Source organism: Oncorhynchus kisutch, linkage group LG29 (genome assembly GCF_002021735.2).
Source record: "Oncorhynchus kisutch isolate 150728-3 linkage group LG29, Okis_V2, whole genome shotgun sequence".
NCBI lineage: Eukaryota > Metazoa > Chordata > Actinopteri > Salmoniformes > Salmonidae > Oncorhynchus > Oncorhynchus kisutch.
The window spans coordinates 36356818-36384400 of NC_034202.2; the positions used below are offsets into that span (position 1 = coordinate 36356818).

Below are 27583 nucleotides of genomic sequence, written 5' to 3' on the forward strand. Positions count from 1 at the left end.
AAACAGTGCCTGATTTTCTTAAAATGTATTCGTATTGTACTGGTCCGAGTAAATGGTTTGCGGAATATTTAAGCCTATATAGACCAACCAGAAGCGCGCCGGTAACTATCACAGAACTAGAATGTGTTTCTATGATCTCTCTCGCTCCCGGCTCTGATGGACATGAGCGTGCAACCTTCATCTCTCCAGCGTTGCACGTCATCATGGATTTTTTTATATAATCATAGCCGCGGGAAGCGTGATGGAGGTGCCGCAGCATCCTTTATTAATTTGAATACATTTGCCAAAGTTATAGAATTTCAGATGTCTGTTTAGAAATAAATTAAATCATTCCGAATAATACACCTGGAGTAGGCCTATACTTGTTTTTGTTAATTGCCTAGCTGTGGATTGTCTGTAGCCCAATCACAAGGCATGGCTACAGTCATGAAGGTGCGGCAAATCTGTCAGCGAACAGCATGCAGCCAATCCAGGCCTTTCGCGTGGTTTCAAATACAATCGTGGGAAAACACAGATCCTGTTGAAAAGAGGTCACGAGTCTGTCTATAGGATACGAGGCTATCAACTTCCAAATAGACCAATTGAGCGAACAGCGTTGTTTTTAAAGGTTTTTGCATGAGCGCAACGGTCATCGCCGAAAGGTGGCATCATTGGGTGAGTCAGTGAAACTGAAAAGCTTTTTTTAGGACTATAACTTCCTCCTCATATTGTACAATATGTGTTTCTCCACACACCTAGGTCTGGGCTATTGATGGATTCAAGACAAGGTCGTGTTTATTGATCTCAGTGTCAAAGCCTGTCATTTAGACAATTTGTGAGGTATTAAAACTATTCTGCTAAAGTCTCCAGTCATCTAAAAGTATTTAGAATTGCATGATATGCGTTTCCAAAGGCAACATTTTCTTCCAGGACCATAGGCTAAAAGAAATGTCCCACCTGTGTGTGTGTGCGCGCGCAACTTCTGCAAGCGCCTCTCTCTCTACTCTACTGCTCTATGCCAGTACATAAAAGCAATGATAATGCATGCAATGCTTTATTATATATATATATATATATATATATATATATATATATATATATATATATATATATATATATATTTTATATGCATTCAGGTAGTGTACCTCATAGCCTCCCAGGTCACCCCCTTAACGGCTCACTTTTTGTTCCCGCACCGACCAATTTACAAATGAATCACTGGGAAAATAACCTAAAAAAATGTCTGAAGACTTTAGGTATTGCCAACCTTAGTACAATGGTAGTCAATATTAAACACATAAGGAAAATAAACATCACACCCGTTTCTGAATGGAATGGTTTCACTCACTACTCTGCCTACGAACGGGGTTGTTCTCTGAAATTACATTGCGCGCAGCATGAGTGAGGTTGATGGAAACTACATTTCCACTTTGTATAGGAACCTGGTCTCTCCGCTGCCTCGGCTATTCCTCTTAAATGTTGTGCAGTCCCAGGAAAAGCCATACTACAAAAACTTATTTCGACATTTTAATTACTAATAGCTTATTGGGGGTGAGATGTAGGCTTGCTCTTTGTTTGGGGGTGAGACGTAGGCTTGCTCTTTGTTTGGGGGTGAGATGTAGGCTTGCTCTTTGTTTGGGGGTGAGATGTAGGCTTGCTCTTTGTTTGGGGGTGAGATGTAGGCTTGCTCTTTGTTTGGGGGTGAGATGTAGGCTTGCTCTTTGTTTGGGGGTGAGATGTAGGCTTGCTCTTTGTTTGGGGGTGAGATGTAGGCTTGCTCTTTGTTTGGGGGTGAGATGTAGGCTTGCTCTTTGTTTGGGGGTGAGATGTAGGCTTGCTCTTTGTTTGGGGGTGAGATGTAGGCTTGCTCTTTGTTTGGGGGTGAGATGTAGGCTTGCTCTTTGTTTGGGGGTGAGATGTAGGCTTGCTCTTTGTTTGGGGGTGAGATGTAGGCTTGCTCTTTGTTTGGGGGTGAGATGTAGGCTTGCTCTTTGTTTGGGGGTGAGATGTAGGCTTGCTCTTTGTTTGGGGGTGAGATGTAGGCTTGCTCTTTGTTTGGGGGTGAGATGTAGGCTTGCTCTTTGTTTGGGGGTGAGATGTAGGCTTGCTCTTTGTTTGCTGAATGTAAAATACAGGGGCGCAACCAACTTAACCTGGCAGGGGGTCCTCCCTCATATTTTGGGCCTCTAAAGCTAATTTCCTAGGGCTGCCCCCCCCCCACCCCACCCCACACACACACAAAAATCCCTGTCCACCAAGAGTAGTCTTTTCTGTCGACCAATCGCCAAAATATGAAAACGTATTTTTCCATATACAGACATGTGTTTAAAAAAAATCAGCTGTATTTACTGAACTTGTCTGATGCATTGGGCACACTATTTGATTAAATAATGAAGACCCAGGCTGCGTTTCAAACTCATAAAAGACACAGCTTTGTCCACTTACCCTCGCATTATGCCTTTGGGGGAATTCCCACGGACATACAGTTGATGTCGGAGGTATACATACACTAAGGTTGGAGTCATTAACTCGTTTTTCAACCACTCTACAAATGTCTTGCTAACAAACTATAGTTTTGGCAAGTCGGTTAGGACATCTACTTTGTGCATCACACAAGTAATTTTTCCAACAATTGTTTACCTACAGATTATTTCATTTATAATTCACTGTATCACAATTCCAGTTGGTCAGAAGTTTACATACACTATGCCTGCTTGGAAAATTCCAGAAAATGATGTCATGGCTTTAGAAGCTTCTTTTTTTAAATTTAACCAGGCAAGTCAGTTAAGAACAAATTCTTATTTTCAATGACGGCCTAGGAACAGTGGGTTAACTGCCTGTTCAGGGGCAGAACGACAGATTTGTACCTTGTCAGCTAGGGGATTTGAACATAACCTTTCGGTTACTAGTCCAACGCTCTAACCACTAGGCTACCCTGCCGCACCTCTTATAGGCTAATTGACATAATTTGAGTCAATTGGAGGTGTACCTGTGGCTGTATTTCAAGGCCTACCTTCAAACTCAGTGCCTCTTTGCTTGACATCATATGAAAATTAAAAGAAATCAGCCAAACGCCTGAAGGTACCACGCTTACTATTGTTTGCACAGATGAACAAGTATAAACACCATGGGACCACGCAGCCATCATACCGCTCAGGAAGGAGACGCGTTCTGTCTCCTAGAGATGAATGTACTTTGGTGAGAAAAGTGCAAATCAATCCCAGATCAACAGCAAAGGACCTTGTGAAGATGCTGGAGGAAACGCATATATATATAAAAGTATCTATATCCACAGTAAAACAAGTCCTATATTGACATAACATGAAAGGCCTCTCAGCAAGGAAGAAGCCTCTGCTCCAAAACCGCCATAAAATATTCAGACTATGGTTTGCAACTGCACATGGGGACAAAGATCTTACTTTTTTGGAGAAATGTCCTCTGGTCTGATGAAACAAAATTAGAACAGCTTGGCCATAATGACATCTTTATTTTTGGAGGAAAAAGGGGGAAGCCTTGCAAGCTGAAGAACACCATCCCAACCCGTGAAGCACGGGGGTGGCATCATCATGTTGTGGGGGTGCTTTGCTGCAGGAGGGACTGGTGCACCTCACAAAATGACACCATGAGGCAGGACAATTATGTGGATATATTGAAGCAACATGTCAGGAAGTTAAAGCATACTTACAATGTTGTGGCAAAATGGCTTAAGGACAACAAAGTCAAGGTATTTGAGTGGCCATCACAAAGCCCTGACCTCAATCCTATAGAAAATCTGTGGGCAGAACTGAAAAAGCATGTGCAAGCAAGGAGGCCTACAAACCTGACTCAGTTACACCAGCTCTGTCAGGAGGAATGGCCAAAAATGTACCTAACTTGTTGTGGAAGGCTACACAAAACATTTGACCCAAGTTAAACATTTTAAAGGCAATGCTACCAAATACTAATTGAGTGTAAATAAACTTTTGACCTACTGGGAATGTGATGAAAGAAATAAAAGCTGAAATAAATCACTATTATTCTGACATTTCACATTCTTAAAATAAAGTGGTGATCCTAACGGACCTAAGGCAGGGAATGGTTACTGGAATTAAATGTCAGGAATTGTAAAAAAAAAAAAAACTTAGTTTAAATGTGTTTGGCGAAGGTGTATGTACACTTCCGACTTCAACTGTATTTGTGTTGGTCCAAATGATTAGCCAAGCAAGGAAAGTTTGCAACGTAAGCCCCTCAGCACTCGTTTTTAATGGAGTTTACGATTGTACAATTTATGTTCACCTCGTGGCCTGTATAGTGCATATAAATCAACAATATGCGATCTGTACCTGAAAACACAATCGCCACGGGACGAACGAGTGATGAATTTCCGGGCAAGGGCGGTCCATTTAAAATGCATTCATTCCTCCCTTGCCCTGCAAGTATATAATCGTCAGACGTAATGATACTTCATCAGAAGTGTCCACTTAATTTGAGGGCTGAAGGGATAGGGTGTGTGTGTATTTTAAGTGTTCGGAATGCAGCCCTTGAGTAATTTGTCAGGCCCGAAGTGAACATAATTGTACACTCGCAAACTCCATTCAAAAAAACAGGGCTGGGGGGCATACGTTGCAAAGTTCCCTTGCTTGGCTAATCATTTGGACCGTCGACAAATGAGGCCGCGGGGATTCCCCCCCCCCCCCTAAGGGCATAAGGCGTGGGTAAGTGGACGACGTTGTGTCGGATGAGTTTGAAACGCAGCCATTGTCTGTTTGCTACTAGTGTTTCATTCCATTATTTATTAAATTCACTCCTTGTACTTGCTTCCCGATTCTTAGCGTACACGTTACAGAGCCAGAGCTCAAGATAGCCTAACCAGAAGAAAAATACCTGTTCCTGACCCTCCTTCTGCTGGCCTTCGCAGATTCTACCTTTATGCTCCTGAAGTTGCCGGTAATAGCCAGGGTTCGGAAACTTTGTCCATTCCTAGTGCCAATTATTCTTACCACTTCTACCAATCTGCGTGCCAGTCAATTTTCATATGCATATGAATGAGTGGAACAGTCATTTCATTCAGTCTTTAACTCATTGTCTGTGGTTGATCTACATTCTAAATTAAAATTATACAAATCTACAAGTGACTATTGCCAAGTATGTAATAACATGCATAAAGCCAACAAATAAAAACATTGAAGCCTGCAGGTAGAAAATATACTGATTTAAAAATAAATATCCTACAAATCACATTGGCTACGCATGGCCTGTCGGCAAAGATCTTAAAACATTTGATCAACTATCAACTGAGTCGCCCCCAAACTTGCTAGCAAACTTGAACTATTGTATAAAATATTCTGGGCCCTCAGAGTTTCCCACGCCAATGAGCTCTGGACAGACACAGCTGAATATTTTTTGTTGTTGCAAGGGATAAGAAGTAATCCGTTTTTTCCCCCAGTGGATTAGAGCATAGCATTTTTCCCTTTCAGGCCGAGTGGTTATCGAAAGGGCGAGGGGTGGACATATTGTTCAAATACTTTGAGTAACTAATGTCCTCAATTTATATATATATTTTTAAATACTTCGTTTAATTGTGAAGGGAATTCGATTTGAGAATTCGATTTGAGAAGCTCCACAGCTCATTAGTGGTGGTGAGTTAAGACAATCAGAAATACTAAATCAGCCATCCCCCAAATGGGAATATTTTATAGGTCTACATTTGCGCGCAGACCAGGTAGACTAGTCCTACTGCTATACGGTAATCAGGTTCGCGTCCTTACTAAACATTGCCATAAGCGTTTCAAACGAAAGACGACGAATAAATGGACAAAACTCGTAAATGTAATGAAAAACAACTTGTTTCTCACAAGTGTAGCGTAGGTTGTGGGTTCTGCAAGACACATATCCACTCCGACAATGAGACCAAACGGTAAGTGATTAATATATTGAATGCATTAACAAACATCGTTGATTAGAAATTAGGGGTAGATGTAGGGAGGGGCAAAAATGGAGTAGTATTTGCCTATCTTAACACCGGGCTACATTCTGACAAAATACACCATGAGTGAACTGATAATGTGCTTTTCTGGACTTTCTAAACTGTCGAATAGACCCAAACTGATACAAATGGTTGCATGATCAGGCCTAGGCTGTAGGCTATGCATTTATTTCGACATGAACCAAAACAGGAAGGTTGAGCGGTTATTCAAATGATCTTATCACCACAGTTTACAGCCTATAGACAATACATGTGTACTCGCTTGATAACAATAAAACACTCCTTAGGTGTTAATGTAGCCCAGGTAAAATAATTTTCTTGTCTAAAAACGTAGGTTTAGGCCTAATCAATAGTTGAGCTTTGTGTGCCGGGGGACCACAGAGAGCAGTCTGGCTCATCTTATATATGGGATGAGGCTGGTTGTGTTCAAATCCGACCTGGATTCAAATACTATTTGGAATCATTTAAAAAATACTTTTATCTGGTCTTGATTGAGCTTGCCTGGCACAATTTGAACAAATGGATTAGTCACAAGGAGTGCAAGCCTGCCTATCTAACCGTTCACGTGATTATGCGTATTAGGTGGCAGCCCCAGGTGGAGGCACCGCATACATGGTACATATCCAGTCTTATGGTTGATCTTCCCCCTGTTATCGTTCATGGGCATACTGACTCAGGGTGCATGGTTATACACATCTAGTGTCCTGTAGACCTACATGCTACCGTATACAGCAATCTTTTCAACTACTGCCATTCACCTATATACTGACAGGTCTTGTCTCTCTATCAGTACTATCCTAGTTAGTCGTCATAACAAATTTGCCTGAAGAAAGACGGGTCACATATCTATCAGCCTAACCAACGTTTCTGACCAAGTTTAACATGTCGCTAATGACTAATTGGGCTTTGTTGTAATCATCCTTTTATATATGAGACGAGGTTGGTTGTTAAAATCATACCTGGATTCAAATACTATTTGGAATAATTTCAATGTTATCTGGGCTCTAAATTTGACAGAGTATCACAGCGAGATGAAACAACGATTGCTGAACTCGCTAGACTGTCCCCTTTTATACGATTTTATCCCAGGTTGGGTTCAGTCACTCAGGAGGAGAGATTAGGGCTCTATTCCAACCGCTTTGCGAAAGGCCGATTTTCCACCGTGATTGAAATTTAAAGGCGATGTTCCTGCTTTAGCGGAGACTGCCTTCACCGTAAACTGCATGTTGGCTCAATCGGAAAGTATCTTGCAAATTGTCCGGGTAACCATTTGGTTACCTGTTTAGGAGTCTTATGGCTTGGGGGTAAAAACTGTTGAGAAGCCTTTTTGTCCTAGACTTGGCACGCCAGGACCGCTTGCCGGTAGTAGAGAGAACAGTCTATGACTGGGGTGGCTGGGGTCTTTGACAATTTTTAGGTCCTTCCGCTGCGCCTGGTTGTTTATGGTTGGTTATGTTTCCACTTGCCTCTAAAGAAATGTATTTCATGTTCAAGCATTCTTATTCGTTGGTTCAATTCCCATGACATTAAGGCGTGTTGTTATTGGCCCCGCTTGCAGAAAGGGGGAGATCGAAGGTCAGGTCTCCCCAGTATGAAAATGTGATGCAAGGGGTAGGTGACGTTCTGAATACTGTTTTCTATGTTTATATTTGACAATTTGTACAAGTTTGCTGTACATTGCTGATTTCTACATGTGTGGGATATGGTACATGTTAGGGATTGAGGGGATTTCTGGGATGTGCTTTGGTATATGATTGCTGTATATAAGTGTGTTAGCTAGCATGCACCGACGTAGTGGTCACAAACTCACTGCTAACACAGTTTTCATGCTACAGATTTGACCATCGACAGCCATCAACATAATTAATCCCTGCACAACTAACGTGCTGTTTCCGATTTAACTACAAATAATAAATCATGCTCAACCACTGGCTGTCGTGATTTATTTGAACAAAACACAGGCTGACGGTATCTCTGGGCTAACATATGGCGCGCTATCTTTATATCTTGACGGTAAAATAAGCAAGGAGATAGACCAGATGCTTTTCACCTTGCTGTGGAGAAACCGAACGCATTACATTAGGAAAACTGTTGTAATGAACACATGAGTATGGTGGGCGGAATTATCTGGACTTTACTACCTCGAATAATACTTTTAAGATCAATTGGATAAAACAATTACTAAGACGACACACTTCTATGTGGAATTTTATTCCTCATGTCTTCTCTACTTTCGGTGGCCTTAACTTCATGTTGGTTTGCAATTATAATATTGACAAATTTCCAGTGAAACCTGCTGATGAAAAGCAGAGTTTTCTTGTCATGGTCCTTTAATTTATAAGCATTTTTTTCTCCACACAGATATTATATGAAATAATCGAGATATTGTATAAAAATAATTATTTATTAGAATATTGGTTCTGAAATAATATCCTATTGGTGAGCCAACTTGTAAATGCAGAGTTTTAAAAAACTTAGTTATAAAGAATTCTATTCATTTTACAAGGTCCCTGTAACACCTAAAGATTTTGCAATTGTTTTAGATGCCATTCCCTCAGGTGTTGCTTTATTATTCAGGAACCTGACCCTCAGACCCTACCTTACATTAACCCTGTTGACTCGTCAGTAAGAAAGATTTGTTTCTCTTTTGGTCCATTCAACAACAGAGCGATACAACATCCTGCTGAAACAAGGTTTGTATCTATGTCATGCCTTATTGGAACGGATTTATTGATAATATCTGTTGGAAAAAAGTTTGGATGTTGCCACACACATACCTACTTGTTAACTAAATTAAAGTGTCCTTTAAAATCGTTAATAAATATTATCCTGCCAACCACTATATGAAGAAGTTTATGGAAAACAAACTCAAATTGTACATTTTGTAATGACCACCCAGAAACGGTGTTGCTTCTTTTTTGGCATTGTATTCATGTAAGGAAACTGTGGCAAGACTCAGTAGATTTATAATTGAACACATTTATGACGATTTGACACTTGTGGGGAGATGTATTGCATGGATTCTTTACCTATGATCAAAATATGCTGAAAATGTATGTCATTCATTTCATTATTCTTTGGGCCAAATTTCACATTCACAAATGTAAATTTACAAACAAAACACCACATTTTCTTTCCTTACAAAAATAAATTTAACTATTTTAGGACAAATACTAACAAAAAAGCTGTTAGAATAATACGTGTATGTATGGTCCTTATGGTCCTTGTGTAATGTGATATTGTACCCCCTAGCCCAATTGTCCTTTGTGTGTATATATAAATATTTGTTATTATTTAAGTAAAAAAAGCGACGAGGAAGGAATGATTTTGGTCGGAAATTCGTCACTCATTCAATCTGCGATGACTGTTTTCAGCCATCGGTAGCATGTGGGCGCTTTATGTGCTACAGTCAATTTTTTTTATTTTTTTATTTCACCTTTATTTAACCAGGTAGGCTAGTTGAGAACAAGTTCTCATTTGCAACTGCGACCTGGCCAAGATAAAGCATAGCAGTGTGAGCATACAACAAAGAGTTACACATGGAGTAAACAATTAACAAGTCAATAACACAGTAGAAAACAAAGGGGGGGGTCTATATACAATGTGTGCAAAAGGCATGAGGAGGTAGGCAAATAATTACAATTTTGCAGATTAACACTGGAGTGATAAAAGATCAGATGGTCATGTACAGGTAGAGATATTGGTGTGCAGAAGAGCAGAAAAGTAAATAAATAAAAACAGTATGGGGATGAGGTAGGTGAAAAGGGTGGGCTATTTACCAATAGACTATGTACAGCTGCAGCGATCGGTTAGCTGCTCAGATAGCTGATGTTTGAAGTTGGTGAGGGAGATAAAAGTCTCCAACTTCAGCGATTTTTGCAATTCGTTCCAGTCACAGGCAGCAGAGTACTGGAACGAAAGGCGGCCAAATGAGGTGTTGGCTTTAGGGATGATCAGTGAGATACACCTGCTGGAGCGCGTGCTACGGATGGGTGTTGCCATCGTGACCAGTGAGCTGAGATAAGGCGGAGCTTTACCTAGCATAGACTTGTAGATGACCTGGAGCCAGTGGGTCTGGCGACGAATATGTAGCGAGGGCCAGCCGACTAGAGCATACAAGTCGCAGTGGTGGGTGGTATAAGGTGCTTTAGTGACAAAACGGATGGCACTGTGATAGACTGCATCCAGTTTGCTGAGTAGAGTGTTGGAAGCCATTTTGTAGATGACATCGCCGAAGTCGAGGATCGGTAGGATAGTCAGTTTTACTAGGGTAAGCTTGGCGGCTTGAGTGAAGGAGGCTTTGTTGCGGAATAGAAAGCCGACTCTTGATTTGATTTTCGATTGGAGATGTTTGATATGAGTCTGGAAGGAGAGTTTGCAGTCTAGCCAGACACCTAGGTACTTATAGACGTCCACATATTCTAGGTCGGAACCATCCAGGGTGGTGATGCTAGTCGGGCATGCGGGTGCAGGCAGCGACCGGTTGAAAAGCATGCATTTGGTTTTACTAGCGTTTAAGAGCAGTTGGAGGCCACGGAAGGAGTGTTGTATGGCATTGAAGCTTGTTTGGAGGTTAGATAGCACAGTGTCCAAAGACGGGCCGAAAGTATATAGAATGGTGTCGTCTGCGTAGAGGTGGATCAGGGAATCGCCCGCAGCAAGAGCAACATCATTGATATACACAGAGAAAAGAGTCGGCCCGAGAATTGAACCCTGTGGCACCCCCATAGAGACTGCCAGAGGACCGGACAGCATGCCCTCCGATTTGACACACTGAACTCTGTCTGCAAAGTAATTGGTGAACCAGGCAAGGCAGTCATCCGAAAAACCGAGGCTACTGAGTCTGCCGATAAGAATATGGTGATTGACAGAGTCGAAAGCCTTGGCAAGGTCGATGAAGACGGCTGCACAGTACTGTCTTTTATCGATGGCGGTTATGATGTCGTTTAGTACCTTGAGTGTGGCTGAGGTGCACCCATGACCGGCTCGGAAACCAGATTGCACAGCGGAGAAGGTACGGTGGGATTCGAGATGGTCAGTGACCTGTTTGTTGACTTGGCTTTCGAAGACCTTAGATAGGCAGGGCAGGATGGATATAGGTCTGTAACAGTTTGGGTCCAGGGTGTCTCCCCCTTTGAAGAGGGGGATGACTGCGGCAGCTTTCCAATCCTTGGGGATCTCAGACGAGATGAAAGAGAGGTTGAACAGGCTGGTAATAGGGGTTGCGACAATGGTGGCAGATAGTTTCAGAAATAGAGGGTCCAGATTGTCAAGCCCAGCTGATTTGTACGGGTCCAGGTTTTGCAGCTCTTTCAGAACATCTGCTATCTGGATTTGGGTAAAGGAGAACCTGGAGAGGCTTGGGCGAGGAGCTGCGGGGGGGGCGGAGCTGTTGGCAGAGGTTGAAGTAGCCAGGCGGAAGGCATGGCCAGCCGTTGAGAAATGCTTATTGAAGTTTTCGATAATCATGGATTTATCAGTGGTGACCGTGTTACCTAGCCTCAGTGCAGTGGGCAGCTGGGAGGAGGTGCTCTTGTTCTCCATGGACTTCACAGTGTCCCAGAACTTTTTGGAGTTGGAGCTACAGGATGCAAACTTCTGCCTGAAGAAGCTGGCCTTAGCTTTCCTGACTGACTGCGTGTATTGGTTCCGGACTTCCCTGAACAGTTGCATATCACGGGGACTATTCGATGCTATTGCAGTCCGCCACAGGATGTTTTTGTGCTGGTCGAGGGCAGTCAGGTCTGGGGTGAACCAAGGGCTGTATCTGTTCTTAGTTCTGCATTTTTTGAACGGAGCATGCTTATCTAAAATGGTGAGGAAGTTACTTTTAAAGAATGACCAGGCATCCTCAACTGACGGGATGAGGTCAATGTCCTTCCAGGATACCCGGGCCAGGTTGATTAGAAAGGCCTGCTCACAGAAGTGTTTTAGGGAGCGTTTGACAGTGATGAGTGGTGGTCGTTTGACTGCGGCTCCGTAGCGGATACAGGCAATGAGGCAGTGATCGCTGAGATCCTGGTTGAAGACAGCGGAGGTGTATTTGGAGGGCCAGTTGGTCAGGATGACGTCTATGAGGGTGCCCTTGTTTACAGAGTTAGGGTTGTACCTGGTGGGTTCCTTGATGATTTGTGTGAGATTGAGGGCATCTAGCTTAGATTGTAGGACTGGCGGGGTGTTAAGCATATCCCAGTTTAGGTCACCTAACAGAACAAACTCTGAAGCTAGATGGGGGGCGATCAATTCACAAATGGTGTCCAGGGCACAGCTGGGAGCTGAGGGGGGTCGGTAGCAGGCGGCAACCGTGAGAGACTTGTTTCTGGAGAGAGTAATTTTCAAAATTAGTAGTTCGAACTGTTTGGGTATGGACCTGGAAAGTATGACATTACTTTGCAGGCTATCTCTGCAGTAAACTGCAACTCCTCCCCCTTTGGCAGTTCTATCTTGACGGAAGATGTTATAGTTGGGTATGGAAATCTCTGAATTTTTGGTGGCCTTCCTGAGCCAGGATTCAGACACAGCAAGGACATCAGGGTTAGCAGAGTGTGCTAAAGCAGTGAGTAAGACAAACTTAGGGAGGAGGCTTCTGATGTTGACATGCATGAAACCAAGGCTTTTTCGAACACAGAAGTCAACAAATGAGGGTGCCTGGGGACATGCAGGGCCTGGGTTTACCTCCACATCACCCGAGTGCATGTCTACTTATATTAAATATATAATGTATGATAGCTAGCAAATTAATTAGCTAACTGACGTTAGCCTGCCTAGCTGGAACTTCTGATGAAGGAAAATGTTTTATTTCTACAATTTCCAAAAGATAACCAAACAATTGCTTTTTACGTAGTAGCAACATTTAATTGATTTGCTTTCGTTCTTACTTACACTTGTATGTTGACTTCTCCATTAATGTCGTTAAGTTTTCGCGGTCTTTTCTTATGGGGAGTTTCAGGCCCCGGAGTGAACATGATTGTACACTCGCAAAGCCGACTAAAAACTAAAGCTGAGGAGCTTACGTTGCAAATTTCTCTTGCTTGGCTAATCATTTGGACCACCCTTCAAGTTGGCGACGGGGATTCCCCAAGGGCATAAGGCGAGGGTAAGTGGACGAGGTTGTCTTTTAAGTGTTTGGACCGCACAATAGGCTCTATAACGACATTCTATCCTTTCTCCCCCTCCCCCATGAATTTTAAATGAACTGAATGGTATGAGAGTTGAGGAATATGGTGGAACCTTCCTCCAGCCATGCTTGCACTAATCCAATGCTTCTAAATGAATAACGGGGCGTGAACAAGTGCACACCCCTGGAGACCGTGGGAGCTCGATGGAAATATAGAGTTTGTATAAAGTGAGGTATAGATAGCTATATGCACCTTATACGATACAGACATCTGGGACCAGGTGATTCTCAGGAGCATCAGTAAAAATGATACGAAGTGAGTACAAATTAATTGAAAAATAAATATTGAATGTCCTTACATGTAGATATGATACGTTTGAGTAGATAAGTTAGTGAAGACAAGTTTAATGAGTGAGTGTTTATCTATTTAATTGAATGTATTTTATTAAATCTATATTACATTAATGTATTGAGGTCAGTGAATAGGCTATTTCAGAAATCCATGTCTGCTAATTAGGTATCAATAACACGTATAATATTATTACATGTATATAATATGTACATAATACAATTGAGATATTATACAAGAAAATAGATTTCAGGTTTGGTGCAAATAGGAACCATCTGGGTGTAAACCCTTCAATGAGCTACACCTGGGCGTATAGCCTATTCTACGCTTAGTAGGGATCAGGCGTAGGGTGATGGGCACAGAAAATAATAGCAATCTATATTTTCAAAAGTATTTAAGTCTTGTGTTAATAATTCACAACCTCCGGGGCTTTTCGAGTTGCCGATACGCAAATCAATAGTAAAATAATACACTTGATATATGCTACATATAGCATGCTAAATGTGTCTGATCAGTGATGCATTAGCAAACGAATAGATTGGCTACCTCGTACTTCCACTTATTTGCCCAGCCAGATATCAAATAACGAAATATACCGACGGAGACTGATTCAGTTAAACAAAATCACATTGATTGATGATTAGACAGGTGAAGGGCTTTTGGTCGGGATAGGCTACTACGTGAGAAGGGCAAAATAATCTACACTTGTAACCGCCTGGTAAAGGTCGCTGGCAAGCAACCATGACTATGAAGCATCAAATCTCATGACCGTGCATTGTTTACACCAGATTTAGCCACGACCAGAGTCATACAGTGCGTTCCAAAAGTATTGTGACTGTAGGTAGGCTTCCATCCAATTGGCAACATATTTTCATACCAATATTCTAAATTCCGCAATACGTTTGCTGTTCTTGCCATTATACCACTAGTGGTGTGTTTCCACCAAATGGACATGTTGCGGATATAAATCAGTGCTTTGAAGACGTGGCACATAACATGTAGCCTACCGAATAAAAATCTTAAATTCAATGAGTTTCCGTCGCATTTTCATTTCTACTGCATTACGTAGCAAATGTGCCCACGCTGGTCTTGGCACATGGCTAGAGTGCAACCGTTTGCAGATATAGTGTGGGTAGGCTAGTCTACATGAGATTATTATGGATAAGTGTCAAACTGCAGTCAAGCACTGACCATCATGTCACAATATGTCACCCTCGATATTAATTGGAAAGGAGCATCAAGATCACCGTGCACTTTTCCCGCCTTGTAAAGTTCATAACTATTTGATCTGTGGCCTAATAAACTGCATGTTTTCCCGAGTCATAGTGGGAGGAGCAAACACCGTATCATCGCGTGACTCCAAGTTTACTTCGATATTTTATTTAACTAGGCAAGAACAAATTCTTATTTACAATGATGGCCTAGGAACAGCGAGTTAACTGCCTTGTTTAGGGGCAGAACGACAGATTTGTACCTTTCGTTTACTGGCCTAACCACTAGGCTACCAGCCGCCCTATAATGATATGATGGTTATATCAATATTCGATGTGTGAATAAAGAGTGTGCCTATTCGAAAATAATGTGTAATTACCCGCGGTTGGATTGATCAGTCCATAGATCCTAAACGTGTCTTTATGATATATCTAAAATTGCATCAGGGACCTGACCTATTATAATACTCCCCCTAGGATCAAAGGAAAATAACCGATATTCAATATTATTGTGTTAAATTGAAGGAAGAAGTCTGGGTCCTCTTCATTCGGAGCATAAATATTTCCAAATATTATATTTTGTCCCGAAACCTTAACAAGTAAAATCAAGACTGGTCCCGATTTGTCTTAACTCTTTCAACTTGAACATGTATACTTTTGGAAAATAGAATACACCTCTTTTTTTGTTATGTTTTAGGTATGCAGTACTTACTAGATCTGTCTCCCACCCACGAAGCCTCCTTTTCCAACAGGCGGGTATCTTGGAGCATAATTACGTTTGAGTGTTTTTAAGATAATTCAATACCTTCCGTCTTTTAGAACATGAACCCAATCCGTTCACATTCTACTAGGTCACTATGACCAAAACGTGACGACCTGTCAGAATATTTTAAATCAATGCGTTTCGTATAGTCTTTGCTTATCGAATCAAAGAAAGTGAACGGCTGGTAGTGCACCCCAAATAGAACACTAAACTTTAGAACAAATATGTCATAAACATATTCCAACCCCACATGATCAAATAAAAAAAATCTCCCTCCCTAAGCCAGGCCTTCATCCGTGTGAAGTGTCCCGAGGTCCTTCCGAGCACTGACGCTCCAACCAGAATAAGAACGTTTTACCAACGCCAAATATAGCCATGACCATATACATTTTGATACGACAGCGATGACGTCATAAACGACAGCAACCAAAAACATCAAACAAAGACGGGCTGATCATTATACTCGTAAAGAGAAGAGATGACCTTTCTCATGAACTGTCTACTTCCACAAAGCAGGAATATACGCAGAGAACAAACACCAAAGGGAGACAGCTTGGCGCATGGCACGAACACACCTGTTGAGGCCTATTGACCAACTATTGCGGTTATAAAAGTGAAAACAGAATGATAAACTTGGACTATAAATCTGCTCAATCGAGGACGATAATGATATTAACTGTAAACCAGAAAGATAAAATTGTAGTCAACATTTGTAGCATAAACACTCAGTGAGACTGTTACTCACAACATAGGAAGTTCTATTAGCTTAAAGAAATGGTCTATCCGTGATGAACCACCGCCATCATGTGGATCATCCATAGCCTACCACACTACTCAGATTGTTTGGCCTCATTGCTGTCCGCGACACACTTCTTTGGGTCTCTGAATCGATGTAGTGAACCTCACAGTAATCCAGAATGCGGCAGGGTATTGCAAGGAGTATTTCAGTCCCCGTTTCATGCACATGTCTCACCTCCGTGAATGCACTACTCTTGTCCTGAACCTCATTGGAAAAGTCAGGGAAAAACTCCACCTTTGTCCCTTTCCAGTGAAAAGTCCTAAATGAATTTACTCTGAGCCGGAACATCTCCTTGTCAGTGTATGGTAAGAATTGAATCAGGACAATCGGGGGGTTGCGTGGGGCTGGTACTGGGCGCAGTGTCGTCGGTGTCCGTTGTGTTCTCTCAATTGTCATGTTGATAACATCCTCTGGTGTGTCCTAAAATAGGTTGTGTAAAATGTCTTTCACACAATCCACTGTATTTATGTGGATTTCAATTTTTTTTAAAGTTTCGTTTAGGCGGGTGTTCTTGTCCTCCAATGTTGATATCCTCTCTTCGGCGTTTGTCGAGTGTCCACTTTTGTTTTCAGGCCCACTTTTATTTCAGCCCACTTTCGCAATTTTCTCTTCTAGATTTTTGTTCATTTTGAAAATCTCCTTTAGAACTGGGTCAACATCAGGCTGTTATTCTCCGCCATTTTCCTTGCTAGCAGAAGCTGCAGGCATAAACAATGTTTTCGTTAAGTGTCTGCTTTTGTGCGTTTCTAAGTCGTTTTCCATGTAACCGATATCTTGGACAATTAGTTAATTAACGAAATGTGTAACTAGGCGTTGAATAGTTTAAAATCTGTTAAAATCGTGTTGGAGCTACACAGCCTCGTTAGTTTGCTGCTCTTCCACATCGTCACCGGAACTCCTGTATGATTGTACTTTTATAAAGACTAAAAACAGTTACAGACGCACAAATATAATACCCCCAAGACATGCTAACCTCTCAGCATTATAACAGGGGAGGGTAGCATTTTTGGGGGGAGGGGGATGATATTTGTGTATCTGTAAATTTCTCACTCATCAGTATTAACGATTCATTCAGGACTATCCATAATGATGGTGGCATAGAAATGAATACAGAAGTGTTTAGAAACCTATTCTTACTTTTATTGTAAATGACTCAAATGACACTACACTATTTACGAAAATAATCCGAAACACAAGCAAAACAGACAGCAAATGGATCTAACAAGTTTGTAGAGTCACAAGCTTGATGTAGTCATTGCATGCTAGAAATATGGGACCAAATACTAAACTTTTGACTACTTTAATACAGAGTACCAGTCACAAGTTTGGACACACCTACAGAACTCATTCCAGGATTTTTCTTTATTTAGACTATTTTATACATTGTAGAATAATAGTGAAGACATCAAAGCTATGAAATAACATATATGGAATCATGTAGTAACCAAAACAGTGTTAAACAATTTTTTTTTTTTAAATTTGAGATTATTCAAAGTAGAAATCCTTTGTCTTGATGAAAGCTTTATCTCCTGTCATTCTCTCAACCAGCTTGATGAGGTAGTCACTTGGAATGCATTTCAATTAACAGGTGTGCCTTGTTAATTTGTGGTATTTCTTTCCTTCTAAATGCATTTGAGCCAATCATTTGTGTTGTGATAAGGAAGGGTTGGTGTACAGAAGATAGCCCTATTTGGTAGGAGACAAAATCCATATTATGACAAGAACAGCTCAAATAAGCAAAGAACTGACAGTCCATTATTTTAGACATGATGGTCAGTCAATGTGGAAAATGTCAAGAACTTGGAAAGTTTCTTCAAGTACAGACGCAAAAACCATCAAGCGCTATGAAGAAACTGGTTCTCACGAGGACCGCCACAGGAAAGGAAGACCCAGACTTACCTCTGCTGCAGAGGATACAGTGCCTTGCGAAAGTATTCGGTCCCTTGAACTTTGCGACCTTTTGCCACATTTCAGGCTTCAAACATAAAGATATAAAACTGTATTTTTTTGTGAAGAATCAACAACAAGTGGGACACAATCATGAAGTGGAACGACATTTATTGGATATTTCAAACTTTTTTAACAAATCAAAAACGGACAAATTGGGCGTGCAAAATTATTCAGCCCCCTTAAGTTAATACTTTGTAGCGCCACCTTTTGCTGCGATTACAGCTGTAAGTCGCTTGGGGTATGTCTCTATCAGTTTTGCACATCGAGAGACTGAACTTTTTCCCATTCCTCCTTGCAAAACAGCTCGAGCTCAGTGAGGTTGGATGGAGAGCATTTGTGAACAGCAGTTTTCAGTTCTTTCCACAGATTCTCGATTGGATTCAGGTCTGGACTTTGACTTGGCCATTCTAACACCTGGATATGTTTATTTTTTAACCATTCCATTGTAGATTTTGCTTTATGTTTTGGATCATTGTCTTGTTGGAAGACAAATCTCCGTCCCAGTCTCAGGTCTTTTGCAGACTCCATCAGGTTTTCTTCCAGAATGGTCCTGTATTTGGCTCCATCTAGCTTCCCATCAATTTTAACCATCTTCCCTGTCCCTGCTGAAGAAAAGCAGGCCCAAACCATGATGCTGCCACCACCATGTTTGACAGTGGGGATGGTGTGATGAGCTGTGTTGCTTTTACGCCAAACATAACGTTTTGCATTGTTGCCAAAAAGTTCAATTTTGGTTTCATCTGACCAGAGCACCTTCTTCCACATGTTTGGTGTGTCTCCCAGGTGGCTTGTGGCAAACTTTAAACAACACTTTTTATGGATATCTTTAAGAAATGGCTTTCTTCTTGCCACCCTTCCATAAAGGCCAGATTTGTGCAATATACGACTGATTGTTGTCCTATGGACAGAGTCTCCCACCTCAGCTGTAGATCTCTGCAGTTCATCCAGAGTGATCATGGGCTTCTTGGCTGCATCTCTTATCAGTCTTCTCCTTGTATGAGCTGAAAGTTTAGAGGGACGGCCAGGTCTTGGTAGATTTGCAGTGGTCTGATACTCCTTCCATTTCAATATTATCGCTTGCACAGTGCTCCTTGGGATGTTTAAAGCTTGGGAAATCTTTTTGTATCCAAATCCGGCTTTAAACTTCTTCACAACAGTATCTCGGACCTGCCTGGTGTGTTCCTTGTTCTTCATGATGCTCTCTGCGCTTTTAACGGACCTCTGAGACTATCACAGTGCAGGTGCATTTATACGGAGACTTGATTACACACAGGTGGATTGTATTTATCATCATTAGTCATTTAGGTCAACATTGGATCATTCAGAGATCCTCACTGAACTTCCGGAGAGAGTTTGCTTCACTGAAAGTAAAGGGGCTGAATAATTTTGCACGTCCAATTTTTCAGTTTGAAATATCCAATAAATGTCGTTCCACTTCATGATTGTGTCCCACTTGTTGTTGTTTCTTCACAATTTTTTTTTTTAATATCTTTATGTTTGAAGCCTGAAATGTGGCAAAAGGTCGCAAAGTTCAAGGGGGCCGAATACTTTCGCAAGGCACTGTACGTTCATTAGTTACCAGCCTCAGAAATTACAACCCAAGTGAATGCTTCACAGAGTTCAAGTTACAGACACATCTCAACATCAACTGTTCAGAGGAGACTGGTTTTTGCTTAATAATGGCGCAGAAGGACATGGTGGCAGTTTTACGATCCTGTAACCAATTGTGCTAATGTGTATGTTTTTTTTTGTGTTATTTGTAACTCATTTTGTACATAATGTTTCTGCCACCATGTTTTATGACCGAAAAGATCTTCTTGATATCAGGGCACGGATTACTCACCCCGTACTGGAGGAATTCTTCTTCAACGAGTCGGACGGGAAGGATTTACTCCAGACACTTGACAAGGCCCTCATTCATCCCCGTCTTTCGTAGGCGGAAAAGACGGTGGCATGGTGAACGACGGTCGGGGTGCCTTGTAAGGATCCGTCGCCGAGAGGGTAATCTACCTTTACCATCGGTCCTATTAGCCAACTTACAATTAATCGATCATTAAATAGACGAACTACAAGCACATAAATCCTATCAACGGGACATTAAAAACTGTAATATCTTATGTTTCACAGAGTTGTGGCTGAACGACGACATGATTAACATACAGTTGGCGGGTTTTACGCTTTTTTGCAGGATAGAACAGCTGCCTCTTGTAATACATGGTGGCGGTCTATGTATATTTATAAACAACAACTGGTGCATGAAATCAAAGGATGTCTCAAGGTTTTGCTCACCTGAGGTAGAGTATCTCATAATAACATGTAAACTCTCTTGGTAAATAGTGTGGTCTACATCTCTATTTTTCATAGCTGTCTATATACCACAGCAGACCGACCCTGGCACCAAGACACACTCAATGAGCTGTATAAGGCCATAAGCAAACAGGAGAACGTTAATCCAGATGCGGCGCTCCCAGCGGCCGGGGACTTTAATGCAGGAAAACTCGAATCAGTTTTACCTAATTTCTATCAGCATTTTAAATGTGCAACCAGAGGGGAATAAAACTCTAGACCACCTTTACTCCACACATAGATGTGTACAAAGCTCTCCCTCACCCTCCATTTGGCAAATCTGACCATAATTATATTCTCCTGATTCCTGCTTACAAGCATAGTGCCCTCAAAGCTCATCACTAAGCTAAGGACCCTGGGACTGAACACCTCCCTCTGCAACTGGATCCTGGACTTCCTGACAGGCCGCCCCCAGGTGGTAAGGGTAGGTAACGACACATCCGCCACGCTAATCCTCAACACGTGGGCCCCTCAGGGGTGCGTTCTCAGTCCCATCCTGTACTCCCTGTTCACTCATGAATGCATGGCCAGGCACGACTCCAACACCATCAAGTTTGCCGATGACAGTGGTAGGCCTAATCACCGACAACAATGCCACAGCCTATAGGGAGGAGGTCAGAGACCTGGTCGTGTGGTGCCAGGACAACAACCTCTCCCTCAACGTGATCAAGACAAAGGAGATGATTGTTGACTACAGGACAAGGAGGACCGAGCACGCCCCCATTCTCATCAGGCTGTAGTGGAAAAGATTGAGAGCTTCAAGTTCCTTGGTGTCTACATCACCAACAAACTATCATGGTCCAAACACACCAAAACAACACCAAGACCGTCGTGAAGAGGGAACGACAAAGGCTATTCCCCCTCAGAAGACTGAAAAGATTTGGCATGGGTCCTCAGATCCTCAAAAGGTTCTATAGCTACACCATCGAGAGCATCCTGACTGGTTGCATCACTGCCTGGTATGGCAACTGCTCGTCCTCCGACCGCAAGGCATTAGAGGCCAGTACATCACTGGGGCCAAGCTTCCTGCCATGCAGAACCTCTATCAGGCTGTATCAGAGGAAGGCCCTAAAAATTGTCAAAGACTCCAGCCACCCTGGTCATAGACTGTTCTCTCTGCTACCGCACGGCAAGCGGTACCGGATCACCAAGTCGAGGTCCAAAAGGCTTCTAAACAGCTTCTACCCACAAGCCATCAGACTCCTGAACAGCTAATCAAAGGGTTACCCAGACCCCTCTATTACGCTGCTGCTACTCTCTATTTATCATCTATGCATAGTCACTTTAACTCTACCTACATGTACATATTAACTCAACTAACCGATGCCCCCGCACAGACTCTGTACCGGTATCCCGGTGTCTATAGCCTCTTTTTTTTTTCTTCTTTTTTTACTGCTGCTGGTTAATTATTTGTTGCTTTTATTTTCAAATGTTTTCTTATCTATTTTTTACTTAATAAAAAAATTAAAATTCACTGTAAGGTCTACACTTGTGACAAATACAATTTGATTTGACTGTGTGAATTAGACCTTCATTTAAAAAAAAAGATTATATATAATATTTTTTAATATTTCACCTTTATTTAACCGGGTAGGCCAGTTGAGAACAAGTTCCCATTTACAACTTCGACCTGTGCAAGATAAAGCAAAGCAGTGCGACAAAAACGAGCACAGAGTTACACATAAATGATCGGTAGGATGGTCAGTTTTACGAGGGTATGTTTGGCAACATGAGTGAAAGAAGCTTTGTTGTGAAATAGGAAGCCGATTCCAGATTTAATTTTGGAATGGAGATGCCTAACGTGAGTCTGGAATGAGAGTTTACAGTCTAACCAGACACCTAGGTATTTGTAGTTGTCCACATATTCTAAGTCAGAACCGTCCAGAGTAGTGATGTTAGTCGGGCGGGAGGGTGTGGGCCTTCCTAAGCCAGGATTCAGACACGTCTAGGACATCCAGGTTGGCGGAGTGTGCTAAAGCAGTGAATAAAGCAAACTTAGGTAGGAGGCTTCTAATGTTAACCTCTCTGAGATTGTTCAGGAGGTGAGCGTCCCACCTCGCCAACAGCCAGTGAAATTGCAGGGCGCCAAATTCAAACAACAGAAATCTCATAATTAAAATTCCTCAAACATACAAGTATTATACACCATTTTAAAGACAAACTTCTTGATGATCCAGCCACAGTGTCCGATTTCAAAAAGGCTTTACCGTGAAAGCACACCATGCGATTATGTTTGGTCAGCGCTTAGCCACAGTAAACCATACAGCCATTTTCCAACCAAGGAGAGGTGTCAGAAATAGCGTTAAAATTAATCACCTTTCATCTTCATCTGATGGCACTCCCAGGTCTCCATGTTAGACAAGAAATGTTATTTTTGTTCGATAAAGTTGTCCAAATATGTCCAAATGCCTCCTTTTTGTTTGAGCGTTTAGTCCAGTAATCCCAATGCACAAAGAGCGCTCACAAAGTCCAGACGAAAAGTCCAAATTCCATTAAAGTTCGTAGAAACATGTCAAATGATGTATACAATCAATCTTTAGGGTGTTTTTTATCATAAGTCTTTAAAAAAATTCCAACCGGACAATTCCATTGTCATTAAAGGAAAGAGAATGACTGTCGCGCGAGACTAAACTAAAGGCTTTAAGCCTGACCACTTGTTGAAACAGCTCTTATTTGAACCCCTTTCACAATACAAGCCTGAAACAACTCCTAAAGACTGACATCTACTGGAAGCCTTAGGAAGTGCAATCTGACCCCATAGACACAGGATATTGGATAGGCAATCACTTGAATTTTTCTCAGGTTTTTGCCTGCCATATGAGTTCTGTTATACTCAGACATTATTTTAACAGTTTGGGAAACTTTAGAGTTCTATCCAAATCTACCAAGAATAAGGATATCCTAGCTTCTGTGCCTGAGTAACAGGCAATTTACTCAGGGCACGCTTTCCATCAACTTCCCAATGCTGCCCCCTATCCCAATGAAGTTAACATGCATGAAACCCAAGACTTTTACCATTACAGAAGTCAACAAATGAGAGCGCCTGGGGAATGGGATTAATACTGGGGGCTTCGGGGCCTGGGTTAACCTCTACATCACCAGAGGAGGAGTAGGATAAGGGTATGGCTAAAGGCTATAAGAACTGGTCGTCTAGTGCGTTCGGAATAGAGAGTAAAAGGAGCAGATTTCTAGGGCGGAAGAATAGATGGTCGGATTGCTGCAAAAGAAAACACTTCTAAAGGACACCAATAAGAAGAGACTTGCTTGAGCCAAAAAACACAAGCAATGGACATTCTGTCCAAATTTGATATTTTGGGTCACAACCGCCGTGTCTTTGTGAGACGTAAAGTAGGTGAACGGATGAACTCCGTATATGTGGTTCCCACTGTAAAGCATGGAGGTGATGGTGCTTGTTGGTGACCCTGTCAGTGATTTATATAGAATAAGGCACACTTAACTAGCATGGCTACCACAGCATTCTGCAGCGATACACCATCCCATCTGGTAGGCGCTTAGTGGGATGTTCATTTGTTTTTCAAACAGGACAATGACCCAACACACCTCAAGGCTTTGTAAGGGCTATTTGACCAAGAAGGAGGGTGATGGAGTGCTCCATCAGATGACCTAGCCTCCACAATCACCCCACCTCAACCCAATTTATATTGTTTGGGATGAGTTGGGCTGCAAAGTGAAGGAAAAGTAGACAACAAGTGCTCAGCATATGTGGGAACTCTGTCAAGACGGTTGGAAAAGCATTCCAGGTGAAGCTGGTTGAGAGAATGCCAAGAGTGTGCAAAGCTGTCATCAAAGCTAAGGGAGACTAAGAATCTCAAATCTAAAATATATTGTGATTTCTTTAAGCCTTTTTTTGGGTTACTACATGATTCCATATGTGTTATTTCATAGTTTTGATGTCTTCACTATTGTTGCACAATGTATAACATATAAATTAAGAAAACCCTTGAATGAGTAGGTGTCAACTCTTGACTGGTACTGTAAGTATTCAGACCTTTTGCTATAAGACTCAAAATTGAGCTCAAGTGCATCCTGTTTCCATTGATCATCCTTGATGTTTCTGCAACTTGATTGGTGTCCACCTGTGGTAAATTCAATTGATTGGATATGATACACACCTGGCTATAAAATGTTCCACCGTTGACAGTGCATGTCAGAGAAAAAACAAGTAATGTTGCGGAGGAATTGTCTGTAGAGCTCTGTGACAGGATCTGGGGAAGGGTACCAAAATATGTCTGCTGCATTGAAGGTCCCCAAGAACACAGTGGCCTCCATAATTCTTAAATGGAAGAAGTTTGGAACCACCAAGACTCTTCCTAGAGCTGGCTGCCTGGGCCAAACCGATCAATCGGGGGAGAAGGTCCTTGGTCAGGGAGGTGACCAAGAACCCAATGCTCACTCTGACAGAGCTCCAGAGTGCCTCTGTGGAGATGGGAGAAACTTCCATCAGGACAACCATATCTGCAGCACGCCACCAATCAGGCCTTTATGGTAGAGTGGCAAGACTGAAGCAACCTTTCAGTAAAAGGCACATGACCACCCACATAGTTTGCCAAAAGGCACCTAAAACATTCTCTGGTCGGATGAAAACAAGATTGAACTCTTTGGCCTAAATGCCAAGTGTCATGTCTGGAGGAAACCAGGCACCACTCATCACCTGGCCAATACCATCCCTACTGTGAAGCATGGTGGTGGCAGCATCATGCTATGGGGGTGTTTTTCAGTGGCAGGGACTGGGAGACTATTCAGGATCGAGGGAAAGTTGACCGGAGAAAAGTACAGAGATCCGTGATAATCTGCTCCAGAGCACTCATGACCTCAGTCTGGGGCAAAGGTTCACCTTCCAACAACAACTTCCTAAGCAAACAGCCAGGACAACGCAGGTGTGGCTTCAGGACAAGTCTCTGAATGTCCTTGAGTGGCCCAGCGGGGCCCGTACTTGAACCTTATCAAACATCTCTGGAGAGACCTGAAAATAGCTGTGCAGCGATGCTTCCCATCTAACCTGGCAGAGCTTGAGAGGATCTACAGAGAAGAATGGGAGAAACTGCCCAAATACAGGTGTGCCAAGCTTGTAGCATTATGGGGCCCCTGAGTGGCGCAGCGGTCTAAGGCACTGCCTCTGTGTTAGAGGTGTCACTACAGACACCCTGGTTCGAATCCAGGCTGCATCACATCCAGTAGTTAGTGTGAGTCCCATAGGGCAGCGCACAATTGGTCCAGCGTTGTCCGGGATTGGCCGGTGTAGGCTGTCTTTGTAAATAAGAATTTGTACTTAACTGACTTGCCTAGTTAAACAAAGGTTACATAAAACAAATAGGAAATACCCAAGAACACTTGGTTGTAATCGCTGCCAAAGGTGCTTCAACAAAGTACTGAGTAAAGGGTCTGCATTCGTATGTAAATGTGATATTTCAGTTTTATAAATCAAATAAAAAAAATTGCAAACATTTAGAAAAACCTGCTTTTGCTTTGTCAATATGGGGTAGTATGTGTAGATTGATGAGGGGGAAAAACAAAAGGCTGTAAGTAAATTTGAGAAATGTCAATGGGTCTGAATACTTTCCGAATGCACTGTATCTGTTGTGTTCTATCACTGAGTTGTAAAAGCGAGCAGAGCAGAAACTGGCTACTATTTAGATGACAGATGTAACTGGCAAGATAAATCCTGTTTAACTTAACAGAAAGCAACTAAATTAGGGTTTATTCGCAGTGCTGAGCTAGAATTGTAACTGACATGTAACATTAATGTTTCATCCACTCTCGACTGTGGTGAATGATGTGGAGATCATCCGTTCACCTACTCTGCATCTCACAAAGACAGGGTGGTTGCACGCAAAAATCTCAAATTTGGACTCATCAGACCAAAGGACAGAGTTTCACCGGTCTTCAAGTAATGATGGACTGTCGTTTCTCTTTGCTTATTTGAGCTGTTCTTGCTATAATATGGACTTGGTCTTTTACCAAATAGGGCTATCTTCTGTATACCACCCCTACCTTGTCACAACACAACTGATTGGCTCAAATGCATTAATAAGAAAATAAATTCCACCAATTCACTTTTAAAGCTGCAAAGCTGTCATCAAGGCAAAGGGTGGCTACTTTGAAAAATGTCAAATGATTCCATATGTGTTATTTTATAGTTGATGTCTTCACTATTATTCTACAATGTAGGAAATATCAAAAATAGAAAAGCTCTGGAATGAGGTGTGTCCAAACTTTGACTGGTACTGTAGTTACAGTACTTCTTATTTAGCAGAAATTAATTTTCCTTCATCTCATATGGTTGGTTGTTAATTACAGTATTTTGTTTCTTCTCCTCCAGAGCATGAACACTGGTTACTTGCTTTAGTAATCGCTGGGGGAATGGTTCTCTGCTGGTAATGACATTTTGAGAAGCTGTAGCCTACATTTTAACTTTTAAAAAGTTTTAATTGTATTCAATATTGTTTTATTTATTTTTATTCTCCTCATCAAAGGCTTGTCTTCTCACGCTGCACATCTGTCTCTCTCAAGTAAGAAAACATGTATTACAATGCTGGATGAATGCTGTACTGTAAGGTGTGGTTAAAGCTGGGTGGATGCTGTACTGTAAGGTGTGGTTAAAGCTGGGTGGATGCTGTACTGTAAGGTGTGGTTAAAGCTGGGTGGATGCTGTACTGTAAGGTGTGGTTAAAGCTGGGTGGATGCTATACTGTAAGGTGTGGCTAAAGCTGGGTGGATGCTGTACAGTAAGGTGTTGCTAAAGCTGGGTGAAAGCTGTGCTGTAAGGTGTGGTTAAAGCTGGGTGGATGCTGTACTGTAAGGTGTGGTTAAAGCTGGGTGGATGCTGTACTGTAAGGTGTGGTTAAAGCTGGGTGGATGCTGTGCTGTAAGGTGTGGCTGAAGTTCTACACATTTGCTGGATGCATTAGCTGTTTTAATTGTGTTTCAGATTATTTTGTGTTCAATAGAAATTAATGGTAAATAATGTGCTGTGTCATTTTGGAGTCACTTTTATGATAAATAAGAGTAATTTGTTTCTAAACACTTCTACATTAATGTGGATGCTACCAGTCACAAGCTTGATGTAGTCATTGCATGCTACGA

General features: G+C 41.9%; 1 protein-coding gene across 5 annotated transcripts in view; it reads left to right on the forward strand.

Annotated features, from left to right (window-relative positions):
• Positions 1-471: 471 nt before the first annotated feature.
• LOC109873917 (globoside alpha-1,3-N-acetylgalactosaminyltransferase 1-like) overlaps positions 472-27583 on the forward strand; it is a 44632-nt gene continuing 17520 nt past the window's right edge. Inside the window, exons 1-3 of one of the 5 annotated variants that reach the window (XM_031809213.1) lie at positions 16253-16488; positions 26820-26874; positions 26974-27009. In XM_031809213.1, the coding sequence (XP_031665073.1) occupies positions 26861-26874; positions 26974-27009 (50 nt within the window). In that variant the 5' untranslated portion in view covers positions 16253-16488; positions 26820-26860. Of the gene's footprint in view, positions 655-5672; positions 5876-13252; positions 13378-16252; positions 16489-26819; positions 26875-26973; positions 27010-27583 lie in introns of those variants that run through there. The other 4 variants (XM_031809214.1, XM_031809212.1, XM_031809215.1 and 1 more) reach the window with 4 other exon arrangements.